General features: G+C 37.5%; 1 protein-coding gene and 1 pseudogene across 1 annotated transcript; one reads left to right on the top strand and one right to left on the bottom strand.

The window, feature by feature from the left end:
* The first annotated feature begins 314 nt into the window (after window positions 1-314).
* Window positions 315-5,275, top strand: LOC127410827 (protein FAM177A1-like). Its single transcript, XM_051646025.1, has 5 exons — window positions 315-465; window positions 887-1,066; window positions 1,158-1,224; window positions 1,347-1,444; window positions 4,273-5,275. Exons 1-5 carry the CDS (start codon window positions 397-399, stop codon window positions 4,471-4,473), a joined length of 615 nt encoding a protein of 204 aa, XP_051501985.1. The 5' UTR covers window positions 315-396; the 3' UTR covers window positions 4,474-5,275.
* On the bottom strand, window positions 4,992-11,745 carry LOC127410789 (serine/threonine-protein phosphatase 2A regulatory subunit B'' subunit gamma-like; annotated as a pseudogene).
* Window positions 11,746-27,896: the final 16,151 nt, after the last annotated feature.

The following is a 27,896-nucleotide window of genomic DNA, read 5'->3' as shown; positions in this document are numbered from 1 at the left end:
TGTCAAAAAAATAAAAAAATAAAAAAATAAAAATATGGTAATACCCTGGTACTTTTTAGATAAAAATAAAATGGGAAATGTTTATTCTTTACAGACTTAACTGACATTAAACCGCCTTTTAAATCTATTTCAGAATTATTGAACAAATACAGAAGTCTATAAGAATAATAAAAAAGACATACATTTGTTTATATGATCATTTGTATTTCTGAGAACGTCTTTTGCATATTTTACAGTGTATAAACCTGGTTTGAGTGTTGGAATAAGTTTTCTAATGAAATAATGGACCTCTACATAAAATTTGATTACATTTGACGTCACGTCCTGTTTGGCGCCGCGAGGAGGAAATGCTTGAGTGAGCTTGAAGAAGGAAACGGGGAGAGGTTTGAAGAAGACATGGCTGAACTGTCACTGTATCTGACAAACGTCAACGTGTCTCTAGGGCAAACTATGGACACAGAGAAGGTATAGTACTTTTTTTAAAGATATAAATTGGGTTGCCATGGCAAAACACTCGTGGTTTGGACCGTAGACGACAGTAGAGATGATTGTACTTCCTTGTTCGTTTCATCTTTGTCTACCGAGGAAACTAATTCGTTTGTTGATGATGTATTGTATAATGTGTGTGTGTGTGTGTGTGTGTGTGTGTGTGTGTGTGTGTGTGTGTGTGTGTGTGTGTGTGTGTGTTTAATGACTAATGTGCCCGTTACTTTTATTAAAATCATGCAATTTATATTATGCTTATCTACATTAGATGTACGTACATTTACTAATAAAATGGTCATTCATCATGATACAAATGACACTATGGAGTAAAGTTATGTAGTGGCATAGCAACAGTGTTTATTGATCTTGGCTAAACGTGTTATTGTCACTGTTGGTTTAGAACTCTACTGTCGTAAAAGAGTTTGAAAGTGTGGAACTTGGAGATCTGGGGAAAAAGCAGCCAAAGATTCCTCGCAGAACAATCTACTTCGCGAGTGGTGAAACCATGGAGGAGTTCAGTACAGATGAGGAGGAGGAGGAAGAACCAGAGAAAAAGAACACTTTAAGTACAGTAGATCCGGTGGGTAGCATCAAATCAGTTCATTTACATATACTTTGAGTTTTTATCTGGACATATTCAGCTTATAGTGAGTATGCATCTCTGATTTTAGGCAAAGTTGACCTGGGGTCCATACTTCTGGTTCCAAATGTGGAGAATGGCTACCTCTACCATCTCAGGTAAGGAAACTCTCTCCAGTCTATGATAATTAGTACAATGCAATCGCATATTAATTATTCCAGAAAATACGTTTTCATAGACAGTGCTGTGCAAATAGATTTCTTTGTTTCGATTATTTCAGTTTGTGACTATCTTGGTGAAAGAATGGCCTCACTGCTTGGAATCACAACACCAAAATATCAGTATGCAATTGATGAGTACTACAGGATGAAGAAGGAGGTATGTGCACTAGTGTATTATTATTTTGCAGGCATTTACTAACCGACTCATATGAGGTATCAGCACCATCTACACTTTTAGTATCTACTAAGGTGAATCTCAAGAAATATGATCCGGTAGATGTATGATAAGTTCACATTATCATTCATCAACCGGATCATATTTCAACCCAAAGAAGTAAGAGAATAATAATAATTAATACATTATATATGTATATTTTTATAAGTATATACAGTTAAAGTCAGAAGTTTACATACACTTAGGTTGAAGTCATTAAAACTATTTTTAACCACTCCACAGATTTCATAATAGCAAACTATAGTTTTGGCAAGTCATTTAGGACATCTACTTTGTGCATGACACAAGTAATTTTTCCAACAATTGTTTACAGAGAGATTGTTTCACTTTTAATTGACTATATCACAATTCCAGTGGGTCAGAAGTTTACATACACTAAGTTAACTGTGCCTTTAAGCAGCTTGGAAAATTCCAGAAAATGATGTCAAGCCTTTAGACAATTAGACAGTTAGCTTCTGATAGGCTAATTGGAGTCAACTGGAGGTGTACCTGTGGATGTATTTTAAGGCCTACCTTAAACTCAGTGCCTCTTTGCTTGACATCATGGGAAAATCAAAAGAAATCAGCCAAGACCTCAGAAAAAGAAATGGTGGACCTCCACAAGTCTGGTTCATCCTTGGGAGCAATTTCAGAATGCCTCAAGGTACCACGTTCATCTGTTCAAACAATAGTATGTAAGTATAAACACCATGGGACCATGCAGCTATCATACCGCTCAGGAAGGAGATGCATTCTGTCTCCTAGAGATGAACCTAGTTTGGTGCGAAAAGTGCAAATCAATCAAGCAGCAAAGGACCATGTGAAGATGCTGGAGGAAACAGGTAGACAAGTATCTATATCCACAGTAAAACGAGTCCTATATCAATGTAACCTGAAAAGCTGCTCGGCAAGGAAGAAGCCACTGCTCCAAAACCGCTATAAAAAAGCCATACTACAGTTTGCAAGTGCACATGGGGACAAAGATCTTACTTTTTGGAGATATGTCCTCTGGTCTGATGAAACAAAAATTGAACTGTTTGGCCATAATGACTATCATTATGTTTGGAGGAAAAAGGGTGAGTCTTGCAAGCCGAAGGACACCATCCCAACCGTGAAGCATGGGGGTGGCAGCATCATGTTGTGGGGGTGCTTTGCTGCAGGAGGGACTGGTGCACTTCACAAAATAGATGGCATCATGAGGAAGGAAAATTATGCGGATATATTGAAGCAACATCTCAAGACATCAGTTAGGAAGTTATAACTCGGTCACAAAAGGGTCTTCCAAATGGACAATGACCCCAAGCATACCTCCAAAGCTGTGGCAAAATGGCTTAAGGACAACAAAGTCAAGGTACTGGAGTGGCCATCACAAAGCCCTGACCTCAGTCTGATAGAAAATCTGTGGGCAGAACTGAAAAAGCGTGTGCAAGCAAGGAGGCTTACAAACCTGACTCGTTTACACCAGTTCTGTCTGGAGGAATGGGCCAGCATTCCTGCAACTGATTGTGAGAAGCTTGTGGAAGGCTACCCAAAATGTTTGACCCAAGTTAAACAATTTAAAGGCAATGCTACCAAATACTAACAAAGTGTATGTAAACTTCTGACCCACTGGGAATGTGATGAAAGAAATAAAAGCTGAAATAAATAATTCTCTCTACTATTATTCTGACATTTCACATTCTTAAAATAGTGATCCTAACTGACCTAGGACAGGGAATATTTTCTACGATTAAATGTCAGGATTTGTGAAAAACTGAGTTTAAATGTATTTGGCTATGTGTATGTAAACTTCTGACTTATATAAGTGATGTATATATGATATGATGTATTATGATATAATATGTGTGTGTGTATATATACCACTGAGAATAAAAAAAAATAAAAAATAAACTTTTGGAATCATTTGTTTTGGGGAAAAATATGTTCTTAAAGGTATAGTTCACCCAAGAAGCAAAATTCTCTCATCACTTACTAACTCTCATGCCATCCCAGAGGTGTATGAATTTCATTCCTCTACAGAACACAAATTGTGATTTTGTTTTTTTATTTTTTTTAGAAGAATATCTCTCTGTAGCTCCATAAGTGAATGGGTGCCAGAATTTTGAAGCTCCAAAAAGCACAAAAAGGCTTCACAAAAGTAATCCATATGACTCCAGTGTATTAATCCATATTTTCAGAAGTGATATTATAGGTGTGGGTGAGAAACAGATCAATATTTAAGTCGTTTTTTGCTTGGCATTCTTCTCTTTGCCCAGTAGAGGGCGGTATGCATGAAGAATTTGAATAACCAAAAACACAAGAAGAAGAATGTAAAAGTGATCTGTTTCTCACCCATACATATCATGTCGCTTCTGAAGACATTGATTTAACCACTGGAGTCTTATGGGTTACTTTTATGCTGACTTACGGTATGTGATTTTTGGAGCTTCAAAATTTTAACACCGATTCACGTTCATTGTATGGACCAAAAGAGCAGAGATATTCTTCTAAAAATCTTAATTTGAGTTCAGCAGATGAAAGAAGGTCTGGGATGGCAACAGGGTGTGTAAACGATGAGAGAACTTCAGTTTTTGGGTGAACTATTCCTTTAATTGACTTGAAAATAATGTCACATTGCTAACAACAGGAAGATTTGTTTTCTTGATACAAAATATATGTTCTTGGTTGTTTTTTCCCTTTTAATTTTGGGGACCTGGACATTTGTTCATGAGATTCACCCAAAATGTACACTCCATGAGGCCAAGATTCACCTGTGAATGTGTAATTCACAGGAGGAAGAGGAAGAAGAAGAGAACCGGCTCTCTGAGGAGGCGGAGCGGCATTTTGACGAGCAGCACAATCAGGAGGGCCAGCAGCCAAAGATTGAGCAGCCAGAGGCAACTGCTTCCTTTGTGAATGTGACCTTTGAACTTGAACAGGAATCCCATACAACACCTGATGCTAATAAAGTGCCTGCCCCCATTCCCTCCTAAAATGCTGTTCAATCGATTGAAATTCAAAATTGGACTATGTAACCCTATTTACTGTAAACATAAGTACAAGGTTTGCTTGATTTAATTTTTTGGGAAGTTTATCATATATGATGCTAAATTTGAACATGAAGGTACATGTTGTGTATGCATAGCTGACAATAGTTCTGCTTTGAATGCAAAACTATTTTAATCATTTATAAAGCCCTACGTTAAACCTTTCAGTATGTAAGTAGAAAGTACCAGTAGCTTATAAAAAATATCCCCATTACAACAATTCATTGTACATTTTTTCTAATTATAAACACCTAAAAAGCCTACTAAACACTATAACAACTGCATGGATCTCCAATCTCTAAGGTACTGTCAAATAGTAGATATTAATTATAACATTAGTCATTTACTAAGTTACTGATTACACTGAGTATTTGAAAGAAATGTCAGTGGTCAGATAAGAAAATGCACTTAAATCATGCATTGTATTTTTAGATCTTACAACATTTCATCTGAGAGAACAGATATTTTTATTTTTCAACCAAATGTCCTTTTTATTTTGAACAATATTTTTGGTGTGTATGTGAATATGTGCTCTACCTATGGCAAAAATTTGAGTTAAAGTTTGTCTGCTCTCACACGAATGGAAATGCATTTCATTTTGCGTATGTTTATTTATTTGTGTACAATGTTTTTTTGTTTTGTTTTTTTTTTGTAGGTGAAAAAATACATCTACTTTTCTATATAAATGTACGTGAAATAATACAGCTTGTTTTGTAACATATTACTTAATAAACACTTCAAAATACAACTTAATTGTGTTTATTCCTCTGGAATGTTTTATTTTGTTGTTTTTGTTTTTGTTTTTTTCTCTTCCAAGAGTAGTACAATTACTTTGTTATAGGAAGTAATGTCATGTGTCATCCGAATCAGCTGCATTGCTGTCAGTGTCATTAGCCACCAGAACCTCTCTGTTCTCATAAGTACCTGTATCGCCCTGACCGCTGTTAACCAGGTCCTGTAGTGTGATCTTGTAGGGATCCTTGGGTTTCACCATGTTAGAGATTTCATCCTGTAGATACACATGAATTATGATACAGTTTGATCACCATATTATGATTAATTAATGATAAATGTCACTGAATTTTCCATTTTTTTTTTTTTTTTTTTTTTTTTTTTTTTGCAATTACAGAATATCTATTGCTATTAAAAAGAAGAGGTCTTGTACCTGGAATGAAACTGGTTCCTGCCCATGTATTTTCATCTGTTCCTGAATGGTCTAAGATCACAAATAAACTGATTAGATTGCTCTTAGTTTCACTAGGTGAATATACAAATAAACTTGCAATTATTTTTAAGATACTTATTTTGTCCACATTTTCTGACATCATCTATCCCTTTTAAAAGAATATTCCGGATAAGGTGGAGCCGGATGCGGCAGTTCGGGAGGGAGAAAGCCACACACAGCTGTCGTGTGTGTTTTTGTTTTGTGTCTTTTTAAGTTTTCATATAAATGTTATTTTGACTGTTCAGCCAGTTCCCGCCTCCTCCTTGCCCATTTTAAACCCTGTTACACAGACATTGTATTTTTAACTGGACTAAAAACAGTTTTTTTCCCCTTTAAATGAAAAGTTCACCCAAAAATTTCATTTACTCACCCTCATGCCATCCCAGATGTGAATGACTTTCTTTCTTCTGCAAAACACAATGAAGATTTTTAGAAGAATATTTCAGCTCTGCAAGTGAATGGTGGCCAAAACTTTGAAGCTCCAAAAAGCACATAAAGCCATCATAAAATCCATTTAATCCATGTCTTCTGAAGTAATCCAGTTTGTAACTCCTTTTTCAAAATAAACCTTGACAGCAGTCAAGATCAGCAGTGATCAAGTGAAATCGAGCTTAAAAATCATGATTGTGCCAAGAAACTGCAATGGCAGTGTACAGTGAAAAAGGAGTAATATTTTGGTCTGTTCTCACCCAAAATCGATTAGGTCACTTCAGAAAACATGGATTAAACCACTGGAGTATCATGGATTACTTTAATGCTGCCTTTATGTGCTTTTTGGAGCTTTGGTCACCATTCAGGTGAATGAGGGTGAGTAAATAATGAGAGAATTTTCATTTTTGGGTGAACTATCCCTTTAAAGGTGCCGTGTGTAATTTTTTAAACACATTTAACGAGGAGGAGTTTCTCAAACCTTTTTTGGAATTGGAATCAATCAGTATTTTTTGCAATTCCACTTAGTGCTGCCAAGGGCTCAGAAATTACACAATGCACTTTACACTATCAAGCTTTACTTTTAAGATATTAATGATTCCTACTGTATCCCTTGAAATAGAATGCTGTTACAGACTCTCTGAGATAACCTTGTCCTGCTACATCATAGAGGCTCAAACCAATCCTGGTCTGACCAGTGATCTACTTCAATAAAAAAAATACATTAATACATAATTAACTGATTAAAAGGAGAATGCAGTGACAGCACTATTCACAGAATTTATTACTACCTTTTCTCATGACATAGTTGAAGAACTGCATAATTGATATCTGCCCATATGGATCATTATGAAGCAGTTTGGCGTAGACTCTGGTAGTGGAAAAAAAGCCTGAAGGGCGTAACAATTGAGAAAGAAAGATCTCACGTCATAAGTGCCAAGGCTTACCACCTACAAATTATATGCTTATAATACATTTGTCAGCCCATCTGCTCATGGTTTCAAGTCAAACTGATTGTTCCCTAAATAAATGTACAATATAACAGAAATTATTTGCTCTGCATTTTCCTATGATGCACTCACTTGCATTTTGTACCTGCTTTCTCTTCAACCTTCAGGAAACTCTCATAACTGATCATGGCCTCCTCACCGGTCATGGGCGGCACTTGATGTTTATCGAGAAGAAACCAAAGGTTCTGTAGAAAAGAAAAACAAATTACAAATAAAACATTTAACAAATAAAAATGAATATTAATGATTTTATACACAATGCTTTGTGTATAATATCAAAGATTCAATAAAACACTTTCTTGCTTGTAACTCCTCATTGTCCAGTTCTCGGCTCTTTCTCTGGAGAAACACTGCCCTCAATTCTTCTCTCAGTTTCTGCTGCAGAACTTCATCTTCTGCTGGAAGCTGCCGTGATATATTGTGGAGTTACGATGAAGCAGGCAAAACTGATATAAACATGCTTGACATAGATGAAGAAGTGGTGAACATCTTGTGCCAATTTCAGTGAATGGTGACTAAATGAATATCCCTCAAGGCAATGCCTAATAGGTGTCCAGAATATCCACCCCCCAAAATATTAAGGCAGTTTATGATAAATGGATGTGAATGCATCATTTTTTATCTGACAAGAACATCCTCTCATTAATAGGACCGTGAACAACTCACCCTGTAGTAGAAGTGTGGAATGTGTTTAAATGAGTCATCTTCATTTTCACCCCCTCTCCATTCACTGTAAAACTTGGTAAACAGTCCTGTTTCCTCTGCCTTCTTAATGTGTTCTGTCCTTTCATTTGATCAATACAGAGGAGTGATTTTAACACAAATTATAATGCATCACACTGTGCAAACCTATTACATCTACATTAATCTTACTGTGACTGACTATGAATGCATTATCTAGTTAAAGGGATAGTTTTTAAAGGGATTTACTCACCCTAATGCCATAACGGATGTGTATGACTTTCTTTTTTCTGAACACAAAAGAAGATTTTTAGAAGAATATCTCAGCTCTGAAGGTCCATACAATCCAAGTCAACATGGTCCAACTTTGAAGCACAAAAAGCACATAAACGCATCATAAAAGTAATCCATATGACTACAGTGGTTTAATCCATGTCTTCTGAAGCGATATATGGGGTTTGGGTGAGAAAAAGATCAATATTTAAGTTCTTTTTAAACTATAAACCAACACTTTCAAAGAGCCCTCCTAAGCGCTCGTCTCTCCTAAGAGTTATTTTTCTTTTGTTTTTATGCTATTCACATTCTTTGTGCATATCGCCACCTACTGGACTGGGAGGAGAATGCATAGTAAAAAAAGGACATAAATATTTATCTGTTTCTCGTCCACACTTATCATATTGCTTCTGAAGACATGGATTTACTGGTGTTGTATGGACTACTTTTATGCTGCCTTTATGTGCTTTTTTGAGCTTCAAAGTTTTGGACCCAGTTGACTTGCATTGTATGGACCTGCAGAGCTGAAATATTCTTCTGTGTTGCGATGTTGCATTCACATTCTTCTAAAAATCTTGGATTGTGTTCCACAGAAGAAAGAAAGTCATACATATCTGGGATTGCATGAGGGTGAGTAAATGATGAGAGTATTTTCATTTTTGGGTGAACTATTTCTTTAAACTGGGTGTTTAAAATAACTTTTGGGCGTTCTATGACTTCAAAAAGTCAGTAACAGAGTAAACAGCAGTAGAAAGTAATTAAATATGCCTTTAAATCTCTCAAATATTTCCAGAAGGCCATGACTTACTAATCACTGCAAGTACTATTTCAAAATGTTAGAGGAAAATTCGCCTCCATAATTACGGTTAAAAAAAAATTTTTTTTATTCGTAACTACTGATGTAGTACTTTATTCTAATCTGGGCCTAATTATACATATTATGGCATAAAATATTAGTTGAGGTTGATTTAATTTTATGGAGAGCAGCAGGTAATATATTCTCAATCTAATTATTCAGATGGAAAATTAAAGTATTGAAGTATAAATAAATGAAAGTTTTGAAAGGATGACAAACTGTATATTTTTTATGTTTAAACAAAGTCCTTGTTAAAGTACAAAATGACCATAAAAATCAAATCATGTGTAATAGACTTGGCATATTTCCAATTTGTAGATTTGTTCTTGCAAATTAATTCTTGCAACGGCACTGCAAATTATTTTTATTTATTATTATTATTATTTTTATTTATTTATTGTATTTTCCGGAAATAAAGTCGCACCTGACTATAAGTCTCACCGGGTCAAAATCGCGTTGTTGATAGAGAGACAAAAAAATAATAAAAAAAACAATACACCTGTTGTATTCTATTCATTCATTCGGTTCACTGACTGAATGTTTTTACTACAAGTGTGATGATGAAGCATCATTTTGTGGGCATGTGAGGAATTGCGTTTGACAGCGGACTAGAATTTGTTAGAACATTAATGTTATGATGGACAAAATATTAAAACTGGTTGCATAAAATACTTTGCAATGGAAAATATACTGAATTGGCAACTTTAAAACTCTTCTACCGTCTCTGTGCCTTCACTAAAATTCCTAGAAAATTCTTTATGTATTTATTTTGAGGAATTTTATAATTTTCCATGGCACACCTGACAATCTTTCACAGCACACTAGTGGGTACAGTGGTTGGGAAATACTGGTTTAGGTAGCCAAATTTTATTACAGAAGATTTGTCTGACATCCCTCAGACAGCCACAGTCTCTTCTCCTGTCTCCCGCATTCACTTTCTTTTGAGTGCGTGTGAAGGGGGTCAGGGAGGGGTGACAGCCATTAACAGGAACAAAAAATTCAAATTAGAAATGAGTCAAGTTATTGCTTGCATTTGAAGCAGGAAGTTTACATCCAATCACAGAAATAAATCAGACAATGCACAGGCAATTTAGTGATATCCCCGCAGCTGTGGTCTTTTGAAATAAAATCCCGAGTCCTCCTTGTCTGGGACTGAGGGTGCTTTCACACTGGCAGTTTAGTTCGAAACAGAGCACGGTTTGCATGAAAAATTGGTAATGTGAAAGCTGTCATGCGGACCGGGGAGCGCACCACGTTACTGAACCCGAGACTACCTGTAGGAGGTGGTCTGAGTTTGGTTGCAATGGAACTGTTGCACGATTCGCGTGAATGTGAAAGCAACTCGGACTCGGGTGCGCACTCGTTCAGGAAGTAAATTAACCTGCGCATGCGTTTTAGCCGATGACAACATCATTAGTTTAGGAGATGACAGCGGCGATAACTTTATCTTGGACACGAGCGTGAGTAAGCGTGCAGTGTAAACAAAGATGCAAATGAATTCCTTGCAATCAGCTGTCTCTTCAAAAAATGCAGTTTGCGAGCAGCAGCAAGCCGCCTTACCCTGGACATCTGATGAGTTATGCCATGAAGCGCATATATACGCAGTTGTCGTTCACTCTGCTGTGTATAATGGCACCAAAATAACAAAAAAACAAAAGTATGATGAGTCGCGTTTTGTTCACCATGCATGTTTGTGATGATGTAAGATGAACGCAAATGGACCGGGGTTCGACAGAATCAAGTGAGTGTGAAACCAGACCAACGCTGCGGGGGGCACCGGGAAAAATCGCACATGGAATCGGACCGCAGCAAACATGCCCAGTGTGAAAGCCCCCTGAGACAAGACCGAGTAAAAATGTGGTCGATTCCGAGACGAGACTGAGACCGTCTCAAGACCAAGACCGATCTCGAGTACAACAAAACACTGGCTCACTGACTTGCCAATGGCCTGTGCCAGGGTTGTTTCAGACCATTCTGGCACCCTAGGTGAGATCCCTATTGCCTTTTTATTGGTGCTTTGCAGCGGCCTCCTCTTTGGCGCCCCCCCACAGCAGGAGCTCTTTGAACGTCTTTGGAACATAGCATTGCTCGTCCATTTGTTTCGAGGAGTTTAGCTTGGAAAATTTGGAACACCATCATCGCCTGGAGGTTGAACCAGTTTGGACCGCCACTGAGTAAGCTCTTCCAGCCAGTGCAGATGTTAGTCGACATGGCTTAGAAAGATGAACGGGACGTGAGTTCCATGCCCTGCAATTCGCCAGGCAAAGATGTGCAGCTACCGCCTGTTTCAGGGGGGATAGTTGGGCATAACTGTTTTCTTCCCCGTGATCCATATTAGAGAGGATGTAATTGCTGCGCGGGCGAGCTGAATAGGGCGCGCGCCAGGATTTTGACAGTTCATTATGAACTTCAGGGAAGAACGCCGCAGATCTATGGGACGCGGTCACTTAACGGCGTCCGAACTGCAGGAACCATTCATCAAGGCGAGATTGTGTAGGTTCCTCTGAAGGAGACCACTCGATATCGAGCTCTTCGACCGCCCTTGAAAGGACGTGAAGGATCTCCTTGTCAGTGGCGCATACACGCTTCTCACCCTCGCTGGGGGAAGGGGCGGTAGCATCATACACTGAACACTTGCCTGATGCAGCAAGAGACATGACATCGTCATCATCCACAGCGTCAGAACCGCCAAACGAGACGAGGAGATTGAGGGGCTCCTGACACGAGGACCACCTCAAATTCATCCTGCTCAACCTCGCGGCCCCACTGTGCCTCCTTGTGTGATCCCTTGGGTGTCACAGAAGAGGGGGGTGGGAGGGCGCAGGAGGCTGAATCGTCCCTCAGAACGAGGGCGATTCGTAAACGAAGCGTCTTGAGACTCATACCCTCACAGTGAGGGCAGTCTGTCTCCATGAGAGCTGACTCTGCGTGGGCACAGCCCAGACAGTGAATGCAGCTCTCATGCTGATCTGACGGTGGGATGTGCCTCTCGCACAAGGAACACTTACAGAAGGACATCTTTAAAAAACGCGAACACATAAGCGACTCTTTTTATATATACACTACCGGTCAAAACTTTTGAAACACTTGACTGAAATGTTTCTCGTTATCTTAAAAATCTTTTGATCTGAAGGCGTATGCTTAAATGTTTGAAATTAGTTTTGTAGACAAAAATATAATTGTGCCACCATATTAATTTATTTCATTATAAAACTAAAATGTAAAAAAAAAAAAAAATGTTTTTGAAATTGATGACTTGGACCAAATAATAAAGAAAAGCAGCCAATAAGTGCCCAACATAGATGGGAACTCCTTCAGTACTGTTTAAATGCATCCCAGGGTGATACCTCAAGAAGTTGGTTGAGAAAATGTCAAGAGTTCATGTCTGCAAATTCTAGGCAAGGAGTGACTACTTTGAAGATGCTAAAATATAACACAGTTTTGATTTATTTTGGATTTTGTTTAGTCACAACATAATTCCCATAGTTCCATTTATGTTATTCCATAGTTTTGATGACTTTACTATTATTCTAAAATGTGAAAAAAAATTATAATAAAGAATGAATAAGTGTTTCAAAACTTTTGACCGGTAGTATATATGTATATATATATATTACACAATATAACAATATAAAATTGCTTATAAGGATACACAACTCCTGCCGAAGCGCTGCAGGGAATCAGGATGCTGAAGTGGCCCGTTCACCAGCGAAGCGTCAAGTGGCAAGGCAGAGTGATGTTCGCCGGAACACTGCAGGGGAGCAGAGAGTCTTCTCGTTGCTTTGAAGATCCCGCTCGCTGACTCGTGTAGTTGACAGCGAAGCAATAGAAGGCTTCTAGACAAGAGATGAATCGTTGTCTTGAAGGTAGAAAATTCTGCCTGCTTTTATAGCTAAAAGCTTGGGGTTCAAACACCATAACCAATATTAGAATATTGGCGTTATTGTAGAGAGGTTTCATCTACGTCATGTGGAAGGACACTCCCCCAAATGCGTTAGCAAACGCAATGTCAAGTGTACTGAGTCCTAAGGGAACTTTGACAGCAGTGAATGAGAGTGAATGGGAGATCACTGCAAATTTTATTTTCACTTACCTATTTGCTCCAAGAGCAAAAGAAAAAAATGTACTATTACGTTTTAATGACTTTCCAGAAGAGGAAAAAAAATTGAGAGCGATGGATTAAGACAGTAAAATGGGAGAAGATGCCAAATTTACTGTCACTCTCTCAGCAGCTGTAATAGAAACCCCCTCGCAGCTGTGGTAATTTGTTTTTTAAAAACTAATTCCATGGTAATATAACACAAAGCATAATGTTATAAATTTACACTCAATATTTAAAAAATTTATAATATAAAAAAATAAACAATAAGGTGGAAATGCGTCATCGAAGGAAAAGTTCATTTCGGACCTGAACCATGTGGTTTTTGTAGTAAGTCCATAGCAAACACAGGTAAAACAATGGATGGCTCATCGTTACCATGCAACTACCGCACATGTAGCTATTAAAATGTACTAAGTTCCAAAACCCCTAAGATTACTCAATATGAACTATTACATATTACTAATGATTAATACTTGCCAAAGTAGAGTTTACTACAGTTAGTGTTATTATTGTAATACCATGATACATTTTCATGGTATTTTCAATCGATTTCATCGATAATCTAGAGTTAAATTTTACAAAAAAATCTATAGTCATTGATTAGCTAGTTAGCATGTTATAACGGTACCCTTTTTCGCAGTCTTCTCGTCTTCTCAGCAACTCTGTCCAATGTGTTGTCATTTAAATTTCCGATGACTGAATTAAAAAACTATTTATTTAAACAAACACATGCTGGCTTTATCTGTCTGATTTATCTGTCTGATTTAAGTGCAGAATGACATTTCTCAAGGAGATGAGTTGTTTTGGAATCCTCAAAGTGAAGTATCTCCCTTACTAAGTGTACTATTGAACTGGTGGGTTGTGTTTTTGTATGGATGTTGATAAAGTTTTCTTCATTGAGTTAATGACTTCATTGAGAGCAGTGACTTCTTGAGTCAGGTCAAGTCACTTGTAAATTATTTATGATGTGCATTTGTTTGTATGTGAGAAAGTCAAGTGTTTCTGTTTTTCAACCGGTGAGTAAAATCAAACAAGGCAATGGGATCTCTTGTTACGTCAAAGTCAAGGACTTGTATGAAGCATTTATGCACATGGTTTGGCAGCTCCATATACCTCAGACCTGCTCTCAATATCAAAATATAACATTCTGCATGCTGTCAGAATTACCCTAAAGCCACACATGCAATTTTAGTGCTCAAAGGGCGACAAACAAGCACAATCATACAGCAGAGCTGGCAAAGAAAAAAGCGTCACTCCAAGAGTGAGGCCTGCATTTCGAAATTCAGTATTCACAGCTGGCACGGCCAAAAGAACTGCTGAATATTTGAAAAAGCGTGCTGTGACAGATACAGAAGAACTGTCAAATAATAATACTGCAAAGGCAAGAGGATTTTCAAAGGTTGCACTCCCTGATCATCCACTGACCACATCAGAATGGACAAAATTAAAAGAAGCTACCTCCAACATCACCAAATCTCTCTTGGCATATGTGGCTTAGGAAAAAGGCACTCTTTACTACGAGCTCCTCTTGAGGTACCTCACGCTGTGTGTGATGGGTGGGCACCACTCTGAGGTATTTGACACATATGAGATCGTGGGAACTTGCTTTAAGACCCACGACACTGAAGCATCATCACTGTTTATTAAAGGTTTCAGTCAAACAGAACGCTGGAGGGAGGCACTCGCTGTGTTGGAGGGCATGATAAAGGCCGTCCTGCCATCTCTGAGGAACTATGGCGATGCCATTGCCAGAGCGGCTCTTCACTGTGACGTTGAGAAGAGCTGGATGCTGTATGGCAAGCTCCTAGAACTGGGTCTCACTCCTCATCAAGACACCTGGCAATGCCTGTTTCAGAGTGGAATCACTCAGCGTGGACAAGACAAACGATTTTAAAACTAAAACGTTAAAATTAAAGCATGGCTTGAGAGGTAATTTTTTTTACATAGGCAGTTTTATAGATTTTGTTTTTTCTTTCAGCCTACTCTTGCAGATTTTTAAGATAACTGTTTTTTGTTTGCATCTGCATAGCTTACCAGATCAGAAATGGAGAGAGAAGTTTACATCTGTAGCCCCCATGTATCTGTCTACCTTCTTGGTTTTATTTGTTTTTATTAGTTTTTATAATATTTAGTATGTATTGTTGATAATTATTGGAGGGTATATAATGTGTGTTTCAGTGGAGAGTGCAGGAATTGCAAAGCAGTCTTGCAATCCATTCAGCTGACTAAGGAAGAGTTTGCTGAGCTGAAGGACAAAGTGATGAAAGATGCGACAGAGGGCAGTTACATCTTCAACAAGACTACTCTTGAAGTTTGTCTTTTACCTTTTGTTTAAACAAAGGGTTTATTAACCTAACCTAATTTAAACCAATATATAAACTAATTTTAGCTCATTTATAAGATAGATAGATAGATAGATAGATAGATATCACTAAGGTTTTAAACCACTTAAACAGTTCATCCAAAAATTAAAATTCTCTCATAATTTACTCACCCTCATTCCATCCGAGATGTGTACGACTTTCTTTCATCTGCTGAACAAAACCAAATATTTTTAGAAGAATAATTACTTTTATGCTGTCTTTATGTGTTTTTTGAGCTTAAATGTTTTGGTCACTGAGTGCCCCTTTAATGCACCTTTACTGTAGGTTCAATAATTACAATGGAATTTCGTGTTGACTTCACTAGATGGCAGTATTATCCTACACACCCTACACTCACATTGCCAAGAAACTGAATAAACAGGTTTATCATACATAATTTATTGTACATTATTCTTATATTTTGAGTATTTCAGTTACTCTGAAATAAACATGAAGAAATTAATTCAGGTAAAAATATAAAACATGGAGTAGAGAAATGTTTGACTTCTCTTGAAACATGACAGTAATAACACTGACCCCAAACTACTACATGTTGAATGCTTTTGACAGTTTCCATATAGACATTATATCATGACTCAGTAACTAAAGCGACATCTTTTCTTGTGCAGGACCAAACTAGCAACAGGCTGCAACTACGTGATATACAAGTTGTGTAGCCATCCTGAATTAGATGTTCTATGCAGTTTTGAGCTGCATTTTAAATGGAGTTGGCCCCCTGAATTAGATGATGTTGTTGTCCAGAGGGGGGTGCTTTTTTCAGTCTGTGGGGTCTATAGATGTCAAAAGCATGTGATCCTGTCTAGTTCCACATTTAGCAATGATGCACATGTTCCTTCATGTGTCTGCGGGTCTCCTGGTTTTTGAAAGCCCATGAATGCATTCCAGCTGAAGACACCAGGTCACAAGGCAAGCGACTCCACTGAAATTCCATTTCCCAGAGAGAACTGTCATGTTTCCTTGCAAACAGTTCTCACGCATAGGAAACAGGTTAATTTCCCAAGTACTGTCTCATAAAGGGGCATTTTTATACATCTTGGAAAAATAAAGCTATAAACAATATCTAATTTGGTCTTGCGTATGACGCTGAGACATGGGCATTGCTTGAGCACATATGTGCTTTTTGCAGTCATAAAATGCAACACAATGGGCTTTCACACTGCAGTCCTCAAAAGCCGCTCACATGAGTGACCCTGGAAAGTCCCTGCCTGTCTGTCTGTCTGCTTGTCTGCATGGACTCTTTATGAAGTGAAACCAATGCAGGACAGTTAAAACACCCCCAAAGCTGTGCAGACTAGTTTAAAAATCGCTGGCTTTATTTATAATCATTTTGCTTTTGAAGGAAAGAAAATAATTTTTATTTTGCTTTTGGGTAGTTGACATGTAATGCAAAACAATACAGTGCTATACTGAATCTAAAACTATTTTAAACAAAATTTTTTGCTTTCTTGTATAATTATTCATGGGTGGTTGACATGGACATGTTCATGGACTTTTTTTAAATCAAGATTTTAGGTTAAAATTTATATTTATATATCCTGTTTTTCACAATTTTTAAACACCTTTTTATCTTTACTAGTTCATTTACTGCAGTGTGAATTTTTCATTCTTAAATACAAATATTCCATGTTGTCTCTTAATATGAGATCATTAAAGCTGTATGCATAATAATTATAAAAAGCTTTTGGAACCCACATGCATTTTTTGTACCTCATATTAATTTAAAGACTGATTTAAATATTTGTACCTTAGAAGCTCTCCTTTGACGTGATAGGACTATTTAAGTGGGGAGAAATAGCTGAAAGTTGATAAAAAAAAAAATAAAAAAATAAAAAAAATCAACCACTCAATTTGGGAATTTGCTGTATTTAAATTTGTCATCATTGACAATATTCATCCACATTTTTATCCTCACTTGAATGCATATATTTGTATTTTTATTAGATAATCATGTGTTCTAAATTGAAAAAACGAGGGCATGCAAAGAAAACTGCGACTATATGGAAAAGTGTCCAGTCAGCACATACATTGTATGGACATAAATAAATTCATGTGGAAAATAAAAACTTTAATCCTCATTAAACCGCTTCTGTTGAAATATACAAAGCCCTTCATTTGATGAATATATAGGCTATAAACAGCTTTGTATTTGGTAAATACTTACATATAGAGCATTATAATGAAGCCAAGTCATTTTTTACCATTATTTTTACGTTATTATTGGTATTTTGGTTGCACATTACACTGCATCTGCGATTTTATTCAATTGGACTCTCGTAGCGTAATTAGCGTCTATGTCTGTGCCCGTCATAGTAGTTATCAGTTAATCAGTTATCAGCCTTTTCCACCACCTTAGGTATCGGTATCAGCAAAATCCACTATCAGTCGACCTCATCTGTGTACAGCAACTAAAATGAACACTTGTACATTAATAATAATAAAAATGGCCTCAAATCTTGATTTTGATTAAAACAAAAAAAAAATTACGTCAACAACCTGTTACGCTTTTTACACTTTAGATGGTAAGGGGGACTTTACCGTGCTCAATATGTTCTTTATTTATGCAAGATGTCTATTTTAACACATTGATTCACAAATCCAAGTGAAACATGCAAATTAGAATTTCAACCATTTGCATTAGTTATTGATAAAAAGTCCCTTTTGGTTTCCTTACAGTCAGATACCCAACTTTACAGGTTGAGCGTAAGCTGAGGGAAGCCTGTTTTTCCTGTTTCTATATGATTAAGCTTGTAATATGCAAAAGTACAGGACATGCAGATTACTTTTCATTAATTTGTGCCATGGGGCACCATGTGGTTTCCACAAACTCCTGTGCTATTAATCTTTTTGTTCTCCACCTATTTATGTTTGGCTGCCTTTCATTTAATCGGAATGTCATGCATGCTTTGAACAAAACAGAGTGGGTACTTTGGAGCATTTTAAAAAAAAAAATCCTTTTATTTGTTTTAGTTTTAAATCAAATAAACGTTTGCATTGAGGCGTACATTTGTGCATTAAGAACCATTTGGCTAGACAAGGTTGTGCCGATTGTCTCCTAAATGGGCCGTTGTGAATGGACTGAGAAGGAAAAAGAACATAGCGATCACTATCAGGTCTGGATTAAACTTGTTTTGAAAATGCATATTCCCCCGGCACATCCATTGTAGGTACACAAAGTTCTGCACAACCAAATGGTACCACATGCACGTGACCCTTTGAAACCATTGGGGAATCCCCAGTGTTCACATTCAGCTTAACTTCTCCATGGCCATAAGTGGAGGCAACTTAACAAAAACACAGTAAAAATACATTCACTGACTACACCATGCACATGTTCAATGCACATTGTAAAAGCCAGGTATCATGAAGCAGCTTGTGTTTATTAATTTCGTCTCATGCTGGGAGCACTAACCCTACGTCTATTCACCATCCGCTAACCCCCACCAAAACCAATGAGAAAGAGAAATTCCGCAAATATTCAGCCTCCCTTCCCCCCTTCTCACTGGCCCTGGCTTTTGACCCTCCCCCAATCTTGCTCTCTCTCGCCCGCTTGCATAGACTTGTACTTTTAAATGAACAGGATTTCTAACATGCAAAGTAGCTGCAATAAAACACAATCCTTTTTTCATGCTTTTATACAATATAACAGGCTAAGAATCTTGGGTTTTTGCATATAGGTGCTTCGGAGGGTAGGGAATTAAATTTTTTTAGAAAGAAATATTCTCAAGCTGCAGGCAGAACTGAAAGCGCTGGGCTCCAGCCACCTGACAGTCCATGAATACTTGTGGTTTTAATAAGCATAGCCCTAAAAGCATTAAAAAAAGACCAGTCCAAAAACACTAAAATACACACTGTTTCAAAAGTATAGCCACAAGACTTAAATATTATACATGTTAACATGATTTCAGTGTGATAACATTGAGGAAGTGCTTGTCATGTTTGCAGTTCCCTCAAAGCAAAGCATTCTAGACACAATGTACACGGCCTTGTTTATCACTCCTCAATAGTCAGCCAGTTTAGTAAAACAACCTTTGGCGCTTTGTGTCTATCTAATTAAAGCCCTGAAGACAGACAGGTGAGGGAGTGGCTTGGTTCAGATCCAGCTGGAAATTCCCTCAGATGTTTACAAGTTGTTCTGCCTAGGACAATTCTGGAGATATTCTAGGCTTTTTTTAAAACAACAACAAAGGACCTGCAATGCAGGTTTTTTCGGATCTGCATTGCAAGGGGCCCTCATACTTTTGTGTTATTTAGCTAAACAAAACCTGATCACGGTTATGAACGTGAGCCAGGCATTCTCAAGCTCTATTTATTGATAAAACCTAATAGCAGAAAAAGGTCTATTTACCACCTGTGACAATTGCTTGAATATTCCTTGAAGAGTTAAGCATGCATTGCCTGCCCTAAGACAAATCAGGTTCATATACAGTACACTGCCTGTCCCCTCCACCACCCAAAAAAATGCATACTCTAATGTTTCGTTGGACCGACTTTAGCTTTGATTACAGCGCACATTTATCATGCCATTGTTTCGACAAACTTATGCAACATCACAGCATTTATTTCCGTCCAGATTTGCATTAATTTTGCCGAGATCTTGTATTGATGGCGGGAGAGTTGAACCACTCTGTAAAGTCTTCTCCAGCACATCCCAAAGACTTTCAATGGGGTTAAGGTCAGGACTCTGTGGTGGCCAATTCATGTGTAAAAAGGATTCCTCATGCTCCCTGAACCACTCTTTCACAATTTGAGCCCTATAAATCTTGGCATTGCCATCCTGGAATATGCCCGTGCATATTCATTGATGGAATAACCTGGTCATTCAGTACATTCAGGTAGTCCGCTGAGCCTAGACCTGACCAACTGAAGCAACCCCAGATCATAACACTGCCTAAAATGGCAACTTTGTTTTGGCCGTGTATATTGAGCAAAAGTCTTCAGTATTACACAAACCTGATGTCCTAACAGTATGCAACATAACAAGGTGACATTTGATTAAAGCTATCTCATACATATAGCACACCAGTATCTAAGGGTGGCATGTTTCCTTGTACTTCCTGTACATCAACGCCTGCACATATCTCAGTCCCTCACTCAATCTGATACAAGTTGCAGATGACATCTAACAAGGAGGAGTCCAAATGTCAACTTCCTGGCCATAGTTTACCAGAAACAAACTTGAATGTCCAATTGATCTACACATCCAGACATACTCTTTCTTCTGTTTCCTGCTGGTGGTAGTTGGAGTGTGACTGAATCACTACTATCACTATCTATTCCCTTTATTTAACTTTTAGCTGGGAATATGCAACAACATAATTAGAAGGACCAATAGTGAATGTTCCTCTGCAGTTCCTTCATCCAGTTGGCCCTGCAAATCCATTTTATTTATTTATTTATTTATTATTATTTTTTCTCCCCAATTTAGAATGCCCAATTCCCAATGTGCTCTAAGTCTTCGGGGTGGCGTAGTGACTCGCCTCAATCTGGGTGGCGGAGGACAAATCTCAGTTGCCTCCACGTCTGAGACCGTCAGTTTGCGCATCTTATCACGTGGCTTGTTCAGTGCGTTACCGCGGAGACCTAGCACGTGTGGAGACTTCACGCTATTCTCCGCAGCACAACTCACTATGCGCTCCACTGAGAGCGAGAACCACATTATAGCGACCATGAGTAGGTTAACCCAGTGTGACTCTACCCACCCTAGCAACCAGGCCAATTGGTTGCTTAGGAAGCCTGACTGGAGTCACTCAGCACGCTCTGGATTAAAATGTGCAACTCCAGGTGTGGTTGTCAGCGTCTTTACATGTTGAGCTACCCAGGCTCCGCAAGTCAATTGTTGAGATCATTGCAATCTATTCCATAATAGAGTAGACACAAAGGAGATGTCAACTAAACAGGAACATGCATTTATTTTTGTGTAACACTAGTTGGTTTTCTCTTGTGCAATGTTCTACATAACACCAATGTGAGGAAATATGCAAAGAAGATCACTTGAGACCCCATCCACCCAGGCAACTATCCCTTTCTCTTGTTGAAGATGCATTGAAGGTGCAATCTGCTTGCTGATTTTTGATCTTGAAAAATACCAAATCTCCAATCACCCCCAAAAGTATTTCAACAATCTCTGCAAAGATAGATTAACTTACATCCTTTGCTGCTGTCTTTTGTAATGTTCTGTAAATATGTTGCATGGAGGACTCTCATTGTACATTTACTAACATTTAGCATCCAACTTATGGATGCTTACCAGAGTGCATGATTTTGCATTTTCAATTGCTTCTTTGCAGTGTTTTTGAGCTAAAAAGTATTTGCAGAGGTTATATAATATAGTGGTGTTCTGTACATTTTTGCAAAGCTTTATGTCTTAAAGGAATTTTCCAGATTCAATGTAAGTTAAGCTCAATCAACAGCATTTGTGTTGTAATGTTGATTACAAAAAAAAAAAAATTACTATAATAAGATATCTTCGTTTTTATTGTCATGTTTCCAAGAATAACCAAATGTTTGTGTTCTGTGATAGAGCTTGAAAGCTTTAAGAGTTTTGTGAAGCAGAGGCCTCCCTTTGATATTGTCATCAACTTGTGTGCTAACACTACACCCAAAGTCGCCCACTCTGAAACGGTGAGTGATGGGTAGTATTCAACAGGTTGGACATTCCAAGGCAAGTACTGGTTTGTCTGTGGGTTTGAGGTGACCTTTTCAATCAGTTAACAGGCAAACTACTCTGATTTAAACCTCCACATAGCTACATAGTAAAATGAGTTGAAAGGTGGAAAAAAAAAACTATAGATGCCCCAAAATAGTTTTGTTTACCTTTGTGATAAAATGTTAAACCAGACAGTAAAGATTCAGTAGTAAATCAAATACATCAGAAAACCAGCAGGGTGGAAAGTTGTCAAGCGAGGACTGTTGCTGGTGCTATGGGTATCATCAAGGGGGATGTTGAGCATGGTTGTAATTGGTTTCAATGCAGATGAACAAGTTGAGGGAACAGCCCCAAACTCTCATAGTTTCCAACCAGCTAGTGAAGACCCCCAAACCCATAAAACCCACACTTACTCATATGAAAATGGGGAAAGTTTAATGTCCATGTTAATATTACACAGAAAGTTTGATACCCATGTGTTACACATTTGCCCTCCTACATAGTGGTATCTGTCTACCTTGCTTGCATTTGGCTATGCTTAATTTGATTCATTATCTAAGGGATTTTTGGCAACAAATAAAGTGGTATTTTTGATTAAAGCTCTGTGCCGAAACCTAGGATGTTGCCTCACTGCCAACTGCCTACATAGGCAGCTGCCTTATAAGACAGCATACTAACCATCATGTAATCTCATAAGTGACCGATATGGAAAGCTCTGCAGAGGAAGCTACTCCTCACACCACACAAATAATGCTCAGCACAGGAGACTCGACTTGCAATTGTGTTTAACGTTAGCATGACAATAATCTAACAATGCGATATTAAAGAAGCATACATCACACACACATATATTGGGTAAAATAATCCATTTTAAATTATGAAATTGTAACAATCAGTCTGTGAAAACTCATACTGATTGACCCCTAATCTGAAAACTGGGGGGAAATATTAAGTAATTCACCCAGAAATGAAAATTCTGGGTGTTCCACACCTGCATAACTTTCTTTCTTCTGTTGAACACAAAAGGAGATGTTTGTTAGATGTTAGGCAGAACATTAGCCTTAGTCACCATTCACTTTCATTGCATCTTGTTTCCAGACAATGAAAGTAAATGATGACTGAGGCTAACACTCTGCCTAACATCTCCCTTTTTGTTCAACAGAAGAAAGAAAATTATACATATCTGAAGGTCCATCATGAAGTTGAGTAAAGAAGGACAGAATTTTTTATTTTTGGGTGAACTATCCTTTTTAAATGCAGCCTCCACAGGCAGCTCACTAGCTTTTGGAACAGAGCAAAAGTATCTAGATAAGTTGGCTATCTACACCCGCCCAACTCACCCTGCAAATCCCTTTGTCCAAAAATCAACAGGCATATCAATAATAAATGCCATAGATGATCATTTTAGTTACATTAACAGATGAAAGCAACAGCAAACAACAGTTTACTTGACATTAAGCTATGCATTGTGATGTAACAAGTGTAAATTGTTTTACCCAAATCCCTTTGTTTCTCTGCCCACTCATCCATTGCTTCTGTCTGTACTATTTTACCTCCAGCAGACAAACGTCACGCTGTCACAGATTATTAACACAGATGCACCCACAGCGAATGAACAGGGGCAGGGGATTTTACACTCATTTATTTATGACTAACCCTAGTATTTTAAGTCAGACATGTGCCTTTTGTGGTCAAGTTTATTTTTGGTGGTAACATTTACCCCACTCTCTATCTGGCACATTCAATGACATGCTAGCCTTAACCTCTTCTCTCTGCACACGATGAGGCTCTTATCTGTCTGAGCACGGGCTGCAGGTTGTGAAAATTAAGACTTAAAGGATTAGTTCATCCAAATGTGAAAATTCTATTATCATTTGCTCCACCCGCATAAGTGCAACATAAAAAGAGATGTTAAATGTTTGGTGAACTACCCCTTTAAATTCACTTTTGGCCAAAGTACAGTATACGTTTTGTTTATAGACCCAATGCCTGGAATGTGTGCAAGATACTCAGGAAAATGAAAAATAGTCTAAATTTGCAAGACCAACAGGTTGAAGGGGAAGGTACATCTTTTATCTAGAACTGCTTAGGTAAAGGTTGCTTCCAGGAGGGGTTGAAATTTGATTGTGAAAAAGGACACTACTCTTTACGGTGCTTTCCAGAGTAAAATAGCACATCTGTGGCTCACTGTCCACTTCCTTATCATGAATAAGCAGAAAATGATACCTACGATTTACCCTGTCAGCACTTCCTCATGTCTGAAATAACTAAATGAGGGATAGAAGATAGACTGGAATTCACTGGGACTGACTTTGCATATTCAAACTGTAGGTTTGACATTACGGTAATCTACACTTAAGTTAGATGTACAGTATACTTAGGTCAAGTGAGGAATTATGTATATTATTCCGCTAATCATACCACAATTCAGCAAATAAATAAAGAAATAAATTGACATAATATATTGATTTGATTTGCAGTTATTTTATTGTATGAGAAGAACCATGGTGCGATACCAGAGACTTGAAATTAGGTATGTTTGGAACTCGATGCCTAGGAAAGGAGACAATTATTCGGTTTAGCAGTCATTATACAAAACATTTGACTGCAGAATGCCACAATTGACCTATATGAATCAAGTATTCCCAAGAGTTATTCATATAATAAATAGAATTAATTGCTATAATTGTTAAATTGTTTACACACTGTCACATTTAATTTGAACTGCAATGTTTTTCCCTTGCAAGGTGGATTTCACATGGGATAATCATAAAAAAAAAAAATTAAAAAAAAGAATTCCATGTAAAAATTGCATTTAAAATATAGTTGCAAGCGGCGTTTATCGGGGTCCAAGCGGTTTGAAAAAGAGGAGAGAATAACCAGAATTGCCAAATTTGAAAGAACAGATCTGTCAGGAGCAAATTAATTTATTTACTAAGTACTTTAGTTACTTTGTAGGTATGGTGTTTGCAGACGCATCTCTTTTATTTAATTTCTGACCTTCATTTTGAGTTTTTTGAAAAGATAAATATATATATATATTTTACAAACTCCTAGACATTTATCCAATTTGCACAACATTTAAAAAATAAAAATAAAAAATAATAACAGTTAAAAAATATTGCTGTTGGCCTAAATTCACTTTTCAATGCATATCTTCTGAATGATTTGACAAATCAAAATTCTTCTGATAGGTTTTTGTCACGAGAGTCTGTAGATGATACAAAATTGAACACAATTTTGAGCGGATCGGACCAACAATTCCAAGGGTTTGGACCTTCCTAAAAAATTAGGTGTCTCTAGGACTTACGGTTTTTGCTGCCCATATGCTTTTAGCACCAAAAAACTAAAAGAGAAAGAAGATAATCAGTACAAATACACTTTTGGCACTTGGACCCCTACTTAGTCACTTCTGCACAGACCAGGAAGGTTTTTTGTAGCTCCTGAAAAAAGGTTACATGCTTTAATATTAGAAATAATTAGGTCTATCTCATGAATAGTCATTGCATGGTTACAACTGAATATTTACTTGGATATTTTAAGCACACGGTTTTAACCTTTAACAAATTTTAGCAAATGCTTTCCTGCCTGTGCACTTTGTGTAAGCATGGTACAGGAAAAACAACTTCCTGTGTAATCAGGAAACTCCCCCCTCATGGTAAGTGCATGAGTGGGTGACACAAAAGTAGGTTAAAACAATGTGAGCAAAAATAATTTCCCTACAGCTGATCGAGGTCTCAAATTCATCTGTAATGCCAAGGGAAATTCCTGCAAAAAAGTAAAGAGAGACACAAGTTCAGTTCAGAGAATAAATTATGAATGAACTGAATGTCTCTCATTTTTATGAATGACCTCTTTATCTCTAACATCTTTAGAGTGGAAATGATAAGAGGTCACTGAGAGTGTGAATTATCTCCGCAGTTGCTGGCAGTTGTCTCCGAGCTGGATCAGCAGGGGCTGAACATCCTGGTTCTTGGCAGGAAGCACATGCTACGACCTTCCCGGAACTGGGATAGACAAAACATGAACATGATCAAGCAAAAAGCCCACTGGTTCTTCACTGAAAACATGTTAGTATAACCCCAGCACATACACACGCACTCTTTTCCAAAATGTATGAAGGTGTCATTTAAAAGGTTAGTTCACCACTATCGCAAAAAATAAAATTCTTTCATCATTTACTCTGATTTTCATTCTTCTGTGGAACACGAGAGGAAAAACTTTGAATATTGCTGATGCTGCTCTTTTTGTTCCATACAATGGAAGTGAAATGCGATGTAGGCTAACATTCTTCCTAACCTTTCCTTTTGTGTTCCACGAAAGAAACAAAGTCATACAGGTTCGAAACAGCACAAGGGTGAGTAAATTATGACAGAATTTGGGTAAACTGTATCTGTAAAGACATACACGCTCACAACGTAAAGGTTGTTAAAAAATGTAGCATGATTAACTTGCCTTCTAAGACTACATCCAAACTAAAACATTTTCTTTGGAAAATGCATTAATTTCACTACGTTTATGCCTCTCATACACACTATAACAGCGTTTTCCTCCACCGGTTTCGGAAACACTCTCCATTACCACATAATGTGGAAAACGAAGAAAACAAAACTGAGTTGGCAAATGTAAGAGAAATTAGTGTGGAAATGGCCCAAGATACCTTTCTTTGGATAATTTGCAAGTCTGCATCACACTTATCGTTCATGGAAAAGGCAATCTTAAAATTCATTGCAACAAGCTCTGTGAAAAAAATTGATCCAAGAAGATGGATGAAGCGAGAGAAATTCAATTCAGTAATAAATATAAATCATTCAGTAATGAAAAGTATAAATAAAAATAGTTCAATATATTAAAAATGACTAAAAAAGACTATTTTTCCCAATCTTTAAGTGTGCTATGTACTGTATATTAATGCTTTATACAGTATTGCGTCATTAGCTTAGTGACATGCTAATGTCAAGCTCTATTAAAATTCATTTAAGTTGAGTCTCCTGTGTGCTTCTCCTGACGAGCGCTATTATGGCACGTAGGTTGTTCCAAATTGGTCATTTCCATTACATTTAGGATGCTGCATTAGAAGGCAGCTGTCTATATAGGCATAGGGTTGCCACTTTTGAAGTTGTAAAATAAGGGACACTCTCTGTAAAGTTGTCAGACGGTCCCTTTCCACACCCTCCACAGTATTAGCACGTTTTAGCTCAATGTTTAAGCCCACCGTAGGCAAAATTTCTAACTTGTATAAATGTTAAATTGACGATCTGGAATGATTTTACCGTGACGCCATCTGACCAGCTTAATAGGGACAAATCACGTCCCGTATTGATTTTGACACGGGACGCATCATTTCATCTTTAAATATGGGACGATCCTTTATTTTACGGGACAGGTGGCAACCATATAGGTAGTAGGCCACAAGGCAGCTCACTCATTTTGAAATAAGGCTAATGTCACATGTTTTACTGATGCATGGACCGATCAGTTCCCTTCTCTGCGTCTTTCAATATAAGTGATAGACCGATATATTGGCCAGGCCGATTAATCGGCTGATATTTGGCAACTTCACGATTATCACATTGGCTGATAACCGTGTTTACTTGGATGATCAACTGAAGTTTAACTTTCTCTTGTGTCAGTTCCAGAATCTACCAATAGATTTTTTATTGATTTTGAGTATATATTTAATAAAACGTGTTTGTTTTAACTTTAGAAATTTTGTGCACATTTGATTTGCTATTGTTAAATTGTATTATCGTTATTAGCATT

The sequence above is a fragment of the Myxocyprinus asiaticus genome, chromosome 20 (assembly GCF_019703515.2).
Source record: "Myxocyprinus asiaticus isolate MX2 ecotype Aquarium Trade chromosome 20, UBuf_Myxa_2, whole genome shotgun sequence".
Taxonomy (NCBI): Eukaryota; Metazoa; Chordata; class Actinopteri; order Cypriniformes; family Catostomidae; genus Myxocyprinus; species Myxocyprinus asiaticus.
This window is presented reverse-complemented; position numbering and strand designations above follow the sequence as displayed.